The following is a 9,995-nucleotide window of genomic DNA, read 5'->3' as shown; positions in this document are numbered from 1 at the left end:
CTCCAGCTGGAGTTAAATACAAACGTCTCCTTATAAACTTTATTTATCAATTCTGTATTTACAAATACATAATCTAGCAATTTTGATATGAAACATTAATATTTACAAAATAGCCTCTCAAAACAAAAAGGATTCTGTACAGTACAACCTGATAAGTTAGTAAGTTACATTAGTAAATGTGCAGAAGGCTTCTTTATGATTCGAAATACAAACAATTCAAGTTCTGAACTTAAACTTTCTTTTGCGCAACTCGTGTCAGTTTTAAATTAATGTTCTGAAGACGGCTCACGTCATCGAGCTCCCGAAAACAAAAAGGAAAATTAGAATTACCGACACAAAAAGAATAAATGTGATGTGAACAATAAGTTAGGTGCTTCTCTTCAACACTGAAGGGAACCGTTCAGACGGCCGAGCTGCCGTCGTGGCCCAGGATGTGGCTGATGTTGTGGGCCGGGCGGTTCGGCTGCTTGCCCGAGTCGGCGGACGACGGGTTGGAAAGGGACAACAGGGGCGACATCGGCATGGCCGAGCCGTCGGAGGGCATGCCGGCGGCGATATCTGGGAACAGCGAGGTGAGGCTGAAGCTGGAGATGTGAGGGGTGATCCCAGACGAAGGCATAGGGGGCATCTCTGGGAGCAGGGGGAAGCTGGCCTGGCCGAAGCCCACGGGCCGAGGCGGGGAGAGGATGGAGCCGAAGCGGTTGTTGAGCGGCGGCGCACTGCCCTTGTCTGCGCTGGGACTCGTAAACATCTGGTTGGGGAAGTACTGGAGAGTGACGTCACTGGGGAGGCTGGGGTGAGCAGCTGGAGAATAAGGAGGGTAGAAGGAGGGCAAAGTGTTCTGGGGCTCCACGGGGAGGAGGGACGGCGTCCGGGAGGAGCTGGGCTGGCTGACTGGAGGGATGAAAGTCGAGTTTGCATTGATGGGAGGCGGAGGATTCATCCCGCCCTCTGAAATGAAGGGGAAACCGAAGTTCTGCGTCAGGTGCTGCTCAGATACCAAGTTGTTCTCGCTGGGAACCTGCGCGCTGTCCGCCATGAAGCGCACGATGGTGCTGCGTCTGGGCTCCCCTCCGGACTGTGGGCGGCTCAGCAGAGGCAGGTGGCCCTCGGGCTCAAAGGGGTTGGTCGGCCTCAGGGCGCCCGACCGAGGCCGCTCACTGGGCCGCAGCTTGGTGGGCTGAGCGTCCCGGGGAATGTGACGAGAGTGCTGGCTGACGGCGGCAGGCGGTCTGGAGATGGCCGACGAGCGGCCGGGCTCCGAGCTGCTGTGCGGAGCCGGAGGGTGGGGCAGACCCGCCCGGACGCCGGGGCCCGTGTGCATATTACTGCTGACCTGAGGAATGTGGCCCTTGTTGCTCTCTGGGAGGCGCATAGCTGGGGCCTTCTGAGACTGAGGCACGCTCGGGCTGGAAGCCTTGGCCTGAATGTCTCCTGAGCTGCTCCCAGGCACGCAGCCGTACTCCATGCTGACCGGGGGGCAGCACTGCACCGCTCGCTGGTGGTTGTTCTGCTCAGGGAGGTGGGGGGAGAGGAGGCTCTGCATGAAACTCTGGTGACATCCTTCCTGCTCCCGGGGCAGCGCGGGCCCGACTTGCACTCCCTGAGGGCCAGGATGAGCTCCACTGTAGCCTCCGCGATTTCTTCCGTCTGTCACGGGGCCAACGCTCATCCTGAACCCCCCCTGCTGCTGCCCCTGGAGGCCCCTCTGGGAGGGAGGCACCGACTTGGACGCCATTTCGTTCCCGCGAGAGACTTGAGCCTCAAAACCACCGAGCTGGTGCGCCCCCCCTCCGCCGCCCATCGCCTTGAAGGGCTGACACTCGGAGCCCCGCTGGACATCGCCAGAAGCAGGATGCTCGGGCGGGAGGCGGTTCTGCGGGTTGTGCGGAAGGCCGGCCTTCCCTCGTGACGCGTCCAGGTAACCGCGGAGGTCCGGCTGCTCCTGAGCGGTGCCGCGGCCAGGCTGAAGGTGCAGGGCTATGCGCTGTTGCTGCTGCTGCTCGCCGCTCGTGGAGCTCTTGCTGAGGAGCGCCTCGGCCGAGTAGTCCGAGATGCGGTGCCGCTCCTGACGAGACGGAGCGCAGGACAGCTCGGACGGACGAGACACCGGATTACTGGGAGGAGAGATGAGCTGCTGCTCCAGGCTCCGGGAGCTCATCATCCTCTGCATGGCGTTATGGTCCTGACCGGTCTGAGGGGGGGCGCAAAACAGAAAATGTATAAATAACACGGAAACAATCAGTTCTGAGCAGCTTTGACATGTACAGAATGAATTAAAAGTGCTGCACAGAACTGATAATAGGTTTGTTTCTTGTCACAGAAAGGCAACTCAGGTACTGCGATTAAAATGATCAAATACCTTTTCCCCCCCCAATCTTAGTAACTCTCTCTAGAAATTAGACTAAAAGTATCAGGGAAATCTTTAAATGCCTAAAATGGTCCTGAAAGGAGTTAGCATCAATAAGAAAACTCATAAGTAAAGCTACGGTCTTATTTTTATTAGTCATGTCCCTGTTCATCTCCAAAACAGTGTTTAACTTCCGCTGAATTGAAGGTGCGTAAGAGAATTGTTACAGTTTTGTAAACACAAGAACCAAATCCAGCTGTTTGTGACCACTTCAAGAAGCGGGAAGACTGCAAAAGCTGAATGAGTGAATCAGAGAGCAGAGAAGTGAGACTCAGAGAAACAGGACCCCCCCCCCTTACAGCCTTCAAGCAGTTAAGAATAAAAAGGCACAATTTCAGATACTATCAAGTCAAGAAAACTGCGAGAAGGCGACACACGCTGCAGAAATGTGACTTCATTAAATACTGCTTACACAACAAAAACTGTCACCATTTCTACAGAACAAACGTGGCTCACATCTTAGTAAAGCTCCCTGACATTGCATACCTTGAGGTGGTCCTGCGGGGCCATGTGGCTGCTGTGGTGGGCCCTGGAGCCCACTGATTGGGCTTCACAGGTTTTCTCTTGTTGCCTGAAGAGCTGCTGCTGCTGCTGGATCTGTTGCTGCAGATGCTGTGGGTGTCTGGAGTGAGCGCTCTGCTGCTGCTGCTGCTGTAGCTGCTGCTGCTGCTGCTGATGCTGTGCCTGGGGGGGAGGCTGTTGGTGTTGTTGGTGCTGTTGTGGATGAGATGCTTGGTGTTGCGTCGGTTGTTGATGCTGCTGTGATTGTTGGTGGGACTGCTGCGGATGCTGCTGGGTTTGCTGTTGATGCTGCTGCTGCTGCTGATGGGAATGCTGCTGAATTCCAGGCTTTTCCAGGTGATGCTTCTGTTGCAGCCCGGCAGGTGAGCCGGTCTGACCGCCTCTGACGATCCCTCGTTTCTTCTGTTGTTGCTCCTGCTGCTGCTGCTGCAGCGCCCTCTGGTGTAGGGAATGGCGCTGTGCAGGGTCCGGCTGCGACAAGTGGTGCTGCAAATGGTACAGATGGTGCCTCTGTTGCTCTTGCTGCTGCTTCATGTAAAGGTTCCCTCCCAGATGCTGCCCAGGCTGGCCTACAATATGCTGCGGGTGACCCTGAGGCACTTTAAGCACCCCTGACTGGTTCTGCTCCGGAGGCCCTTGAGGTGGGCAGTGGCCCTCCAAGGGACGCACCGCTGCACTCATAAAGGAGTTTGTGGAGAAGAGAGGGCCTCCGCTTTCTGAACTGATCCTTGTCAGGACAGCGGAGGAGGTGGACGGCAGCTGTGGCACCATCATCTGACTGTGCTCTGGTGCTTTCACATCCATGTGGCTAACAGGATTGACTGGCGGGGGGCAGGGTTTGGGTCGTTTTCCTGTGTTCAGCATAACTTCTTCCTGGGCCTGCCTTTTGGAGATGATCTTCACTTGTCGCTCGGCCACAACATTTCCAGCCTGAGTCCTTATTGATGAAGTCTTTAAGGTGGTGTACTCGGCTACATGGCCGGGACCTGAACAGGGCGAGAGGGACTTGTTTGAGGCTTGGGACATATGAGCCGAGGTGCCCACCGGGGAGGAGACCGAGCCCTGCTGAGCAGCAAGACTGGGGGAGCTGGGATAGGGCTGGTGGCTGGAGCTGGGCCTGATCAGGTTATTCACGCTGAGGCTGGCCACTGTCCCAGTCTGTGCCGAGCTCTGGGCCTGGGGAACAGGCTGAGGCTGGGAGTAGGAAATATTTTGGGGATGTCTGCTTCCATTTGGCCTACTGACAGACCCCTCCCCAGTCTGTCCTCTGACAGACATCTCAGCGTGTGTAACCGGTCCTGGGTCCATGGGCTTGGTCATTTTAGCTTGCTGCCCAGCTGAGCCTCTGTCTTTGCTTGTAGACACCGGTGGGAGTTTGGGGGAGTCCCATGTGGCATTGGTCGAGGAGTTGTTGTCCCCAGAGCAGCTGCCGCTCCTCCTTCCAGGACTGTCCTGCTCCAGAATAGCCATGGCCAGGATCTCCGCCTGCTCAGAAGTGAATGTAAATGTTCCGAAGGAGCCAGAGGACCCAGCGATGCTCTGGCCCTGGGGAAGCATGGACGCCACAGAGAATCCTCGCCCGCTCCCAGCCCCTGCGGCCGTGGGGGAGTCGGTCTGCCTGCTGGACGTCATGGGGTTCTCCAAAGACTGATCATCCAGGTTGGTGTACACCGGCTGAGGTAATGCAAAGTCTTTCCTTGACGGAGCCTCAGAAGTCACTGCCACGAAGCTCTCCTTCTCCGATGACGAGGAATGCCTCTCGCCTTGAGCGCCGCTGTCAACTCTTGCTGCCTGAGGCGGCTTCACTTCTGCAGGATGGCACGAAGACGGCTGGGACATGGTGACCTCAGGGTGCTGCAGTGGAGCTCTTGGAGCAGCGGCCTTTTTCCTAAGCTCCGAACTCGTTGCGGAGGCTGCGACGGCGCCGTGGGAAGCAGAATAACCTGCTGCGGGCGAGGACAGTGCTGCAGCTGTGGATACAGAGGACAATGCAGCGGGCTGGGACTCTGCTTTACTGCAAGCCAGCGGGTCTTGAGTTTTCGATTCCTGGGAAAGGCACTGCGAGACCGTGTGGGTATTCTGGTTTAAAGATGACGGTGCAGTGGCGGTGACGCTGCTGGCACAGACTTGAGTCAAACCCCCAGAATCTCCGGCAGATGTGTGCCGTGCCTCAGAGACAACTGCAGAACTGGTCATGGGTTTGTTTTGTTTAGAAAGGGCGGCGCTGACTGCTGACTTACTTTGTGTTGTGACAGTAATTGTACTCGCAGTTGTCAGTTTAACATCTAGAACTGAGGGTTTGGTTACAGAAACTGAAGCTGGTTTACTCTCAGCTACCAAAGCTGAGCTGTCTGATGGCTTGACTGATGTTTTAGTGGCGGTAGCTGCAGTTGTGACATTACTAGTGATGGTTTGAGTTAACACTGACTCGCTCTGAGATGCACTGACAGAGCTTTTATCCTGTGACTGAGGCTGACCAAGAACAGCAGTGCCACTAGATGAACTGCTCACAATCAGCTGCTTGGTGTTCTGTGCCGATGTAACGCAGCCTAAACCGCCGCTGCTTTCCGCAGTGGTAACGTTTGCAGTGCACGTCGGGAGAACGTTTGTTCCTTTGACAGGTGACGACTGTAAAGCTTGAGATAAAGAAGCCTGAACTGTCTGGCTGTCTCCTGTGGTAGCTGCAGGCGTGACAGGAGCAGCAGCAACCTGTGCAGGATTGAGCTCCTTCTTCTTTGCAGATTTAGTCTTTTTAGTTGCCACTCTCTTTGTGTTTAAAACTGCGCGGGCCTTCTTTCCCGAGGGCTTGGGCGCATTAAGCGCTTGCCCTGAGCTGACTGGGTTCACACACGGGACCTGGAGCTGCTGGGCAGGTAGAACAAGAGCGGCTCCGGAGTTGGGTGCTGGAGCAGGAGGCTGCTGCTGTCCTGCTGATAACGGAGCAGGAAGAGGCTGACAGCTGCTCTGACTAGACAGAGGGATGCCTTGCGATATGCTCTGGTTGAGACTACTAAGGGCTCCTAAACTGTTGAGGGCCACATTAGTAGTTGGTTCCTCAGATGTGGTGGGCTGGACCAGCTGGAGGGTACTCTGGCCACCCTGAGAGCTGGATTTGTCAGAGGTCTTCACGGGCTGCAGGGCAAACACCTGACCATTCACAGTGATAGTCTGTGGGGTCGTAGGAACCGGTGGAGAGGAGGACGCCTGGCTCACCTGTCGAGGATGGTTTACTTGAGGCTGGACAGGTCGAGGGAGAATGTGCACCAGCTGCTTTCCCCCGACACTTTGTAAAGGAGGGGCCGACACTGAATTGCTTGTAGTGGGTGTTTGAGTGGAGGCAGCAGGAACCGCAGCAGGAACCATCCCAACCTGAGGGTTCTGAGGAGCAGATGCAGCCTGGCTGGGTGCTTGGATGATTACTATATGCTGACAAGGTGTCTGATTGGTCATTTCCTCCCTCACGACTGGCTGGGCAGGGCAGGCGCTGGCCTGCTGCAGGATCACGAGGCTTGGATTGTTTGTGTTCTGAGGTGCCGTTACACCCGAGGCCGCTGCTGCAGCTGCGTTGACCTGCAGCACCTGCATGGTCTGAAGGAGAGGGAGGACAGTGGCCTGCGGCTGGGGCACCAGAGCTGGTTGAGGCTGTGGGATTAGGGTCGCTGGGGGGTGCGGGACTAATGTCGCCGGCTGAAGCACAGCAGGTTGGGGCTGTGACATGACAGCTGGGTGGGCCACCACAGCTGGCTGCGGCACTATAGCCGACTGGGGAAGAACTGCACACTGAGGCTGCGCTTGGGTTTGAACAGCAGGCTGCAGATGGGGTGGTTTTATCAGAGGATGTGCTTGAATGTGACCTGTAATGGGAGTCTGCTGTACAGGCATTTGAATCTGAATGGGACAAACGGAGGGTTTGCTGCCCACCGGACACACAGTCACCTGCTGGACAGCCTGGGCAGCGCTGCTGACCTCTGGAGAGGGCAGACTCTGACAGACCGGGTGCACCGTGTTCCCTGCCATTTGCAGTGTTGTCCAGGTAGTCTGTGTGCTGCCTGCAGCTCTAAGAAGGGTCTGATTGCTCGGGATGGCGGTGTAACACGCAGTCCTGACAGCTGTGTTCTGAGTGACCAAAGAGCAAACCTCTGAAGTTGTTTTGGCTACAGTTTGGATAAGTGTAGGGTGTGCGGACACAGGTGGAGCAGCGCTCTCAGTGGGATGATGAGACGCTGAAGTAGCTGCTATAGTAATGGTCTGAACTGGGGCGGCAGGCTGTGCTTGCTGGGGCAGAGATGTTGTGGCTGCGGGGATCTGGAGCGTGATGTAAGACACAGAAGGCGGCAGAGGGGGGGCTGCAGCCGATGTATCGACCACACACTGCTCTATCACTCTTGGACCTGGGGTAGACTGAGGGGGAGCGGCGGCTGACCCTGGGAGGAGTGCAGGAGTGGAGGAGGATGTTTTAACTTGCAGCAGAGCTCCGTTAACTCTTAACCTGGCCTCAGCTGGCGGCTGAAGAATTAAAGTTTCAGAGGGCGGCTTCAGCGGGCTCGTCTGTTTGCCTGCAGGTCCCTTCACGGTGCTGTTGGAACACACGACAATCCCCTTCGGGAGCTCGTGGATGGGGGTGACTTTTGCCACTTTGGCGCAGCGCTGCTTGCCCTTCCAGTGGATCGTGGGGTCCTCTAGGATGTTGATATCGTGACCTTTGAGGAGCTCGATGTAGTGAGCACTTTCTTTTCTCAGCTCCTCCAGCTGGCGCCGCAGCCGACGAATCTCCTCTGCTGCAGGGCAGAGGCAAAGCAGACGTCGCAATTAGGAACATGCCCTCCAAGTATTCTGCTCAGTACCAGACTGTTTTAGAATACTCGTCACGTATTTTACAAACAAATATCTGATACAGTTTTAGAAACATGAGTGAGACTTCCATTAGTTCTGTGAGACTGTGGTAAGTTAACATCTTTGTCCTCATTCAGCGCCATTTTCAACTGGTAAAAATATCCTCTCTGTTACAACTAACATTCAATCTGCTCGATAACCAACTTTACCTTGGACTTTATCTCCTCCGTCCAGAATCATTGCATCATTTTGTTTCTTCAGTTCAGTGATGTAGCGAAAAGCTTGGTCTAATATCATGTTCTTACTCTATGAACGAAAGAAAAAAGTGTTACACAGATTTACAGGCTATCCTTTCAGACACTCGACCGGTGCGGATTTAAAAAGTCGCAGCTTGTTTCTTACCTGTTTAAGTGCCTGGGAACACGGCAGGAGACTGCCAATACGATTAATCCCTGCGTTAATTTTCTCTTTTCTGTGTCTCTCAACTACATACAGACACACAAAAACACAACATGCCTTTTAAAACCCAAATGGATTTGAATCGAAACCATCCACGGCAAACTTACAATACAGAGCAAAAATCTAGAGTCACGCCTTGTGTTTTAAAATTTACCTCCAAGGAATTAGACACCTCTTGTAATCTTTTAAAGTGATCTTCAGGAATAATTCTTCAGGGTTTCTGAAGGTCTATCACAGTTATATTTTGGACTTTGGCTGCTTTTTCGTTTTCTGACCCACAGATCAGTCAGTCATATAAAGGCTCAAGAGATGTCCCAGTGTAGTGTTGACAAATAATGGAAAACTTAAACAGACTGAATGTTTGGGCACTTTGTTACCAGCAGCTTGTCACAAAGACGCAATTTGCTCTAGAACCGGGGTGTCAAACGCTTTCCTGCATGTTTTAGATGCGTTCTTGCTTTAAAACACCTGGTTTAAATGGACAACTTGTTGCAGTGCTCCTGGAGAACTTGATGATACGGTAAGGAGGTGATTAAACCATTTGAATCAGGTGAGTTGGAGCAGAAAAACATAAAGCTCCCAGGACAGCAGAGCCTCGAGGCCTGGAGTTTGACACCCCTGATCTAGAATCATTAGCTGAATCAATAAAAAGTGCCAAAAATAGCAGAATTTGACACAAAAAGCAGTATTTTTGCACCAGTTTCTTAAAGAGCTATTAGGTGGAAATGTGACGGTTGGTGCATATGACATTAAAACACTTTTCAGCTGGTGTAGATTGTGTGCTAGACCTGACACTTCTTTTACATTTCACTTGTTAGTTTATATATATGTATGTACATTAGAGGTAGTTTGCAGTGTTGTACCTTCACTAACCAGCAAGAGCACAATGATATATTGATTTACCTGCATTGTGAGATTCTTTGTTTTTCTTCTTTCTAAAAAAAAAAAAAAAAGAACAAATGTTTATTTCCAAACGTTTATACCCCCTGATAGCTGGGTCAGCTCATAGATAAGAAGGTGATGGGATCCTTACTTGGGTTTACGACCAGGTGTTTGAGTTTCAGTCATCTCTGGCATCCTGTTTTAACAGTTGCCTGTTTCATAAACGACACCAGCAAACGAGGCATTCAGCAGCTGGAGCTTAAATCCCCTCTGTGTCCGTCCTGCAAGCCAAACACGGAGCCGTGAATCCGGAGAGAACTGCTGCTGCTCTGACAGAGCTCTGACAGCCACAGCAGGATGCTAACATGCTAGTGTTCAGACTTCAACTCTTTAAATTACACCAAACTACAGCCCCGTTTGACCGGCTGAGCTGTTATTTGTTTCACTTTAACGCCGCCACGACGACAGCAACAGACATGGAAACACTTCGTTGTTTAAACGAGCTTGAAAGTAGCACCCTGACCAATTAGCTTTCTGTTAGCCAGTTAGCTAGCAGCTAGCTAAGCTTAACGTTAACTACATCATTATTAAGCAAATTAAAGGCGAAATAATTCGCGTCCCATCTCGTTTAACGCCGCTGGAGAGAAACGTCCACTCACCTCTAACCTCGGCATATTAATGACTGTACGGTCCAGTAAAAACTTGGACATTGGAAGCTAACTACTAGCAAGCAATCTCAAAACAATCTAGATGCACCTAAATCCGTGCAGAAAGGGGCGGGCTCTGGAGGCCGTGGCAGCCAATAGGGTGTCGAGTTTGAGAAGTTTCAGCTAATCACAACAAAAGGTTTGATTCACTTATTTATGTATGCAGCAAATTGATCTAAATC

General features: G+C 52.8%; 1 protein-coding gene across 1 annotated transcript; it reads right to left on the bottom strand.

Moving 5' to 3' along the window:
* Positions 1–25: 25 nt before the first annotated feature.
* On the bottom strand, positions 26–9,875 carry LOC108230488 (basic helix-loop-helix domain-containing protein USF3). Its single transcript, XM_017406777.3, has 7 exons — positions 9,766–9,875; positions 9,258–9,387; positions 9,128–9,159; positions 8,168–8,250; positions 7,975–8,071; positions 2,897–7,710; positions 26–2,194 (listed from the first exon to the last, which is right to left on the bottom strand). The coding sequence occupies exons 2-7, from the start codon at positions 9,299–9,301 to the stop codon at positions 401–403; spliced, it is 6,864 nt and encodes a 2,287-aa protein (XP_017262266.1). The 5' UTR covers positions 9,302–9,387; positions 9,766–9,875; the 3' UTR covers positions 26–400.
* Positions 9,876–9,995: the final 120 nt, after the last annotated feature.

The sequence above is a fragment of the Kryptolebias marmoratus genome, linkage group LG21 (assembly GCF_001649575.2).
Source record: "Kryptolebias marmoratus isolate JLee-2015 linkage group LG21, ASM164957v2, whole genome shotgun sequence".
NCBI classification, from domain to species: Eukaryota; Metazoa; Chordata; class Actinopteri; order Cyprinodontiformes; family Rivulidae; genus Kryptolebias; species Kryptolebias marmoratus.
The sequence above is the reverse complement of the archived record's forward strand: the minus strand, read 5'-3'. Positions and strand labels throughout refer to the sequence as shown.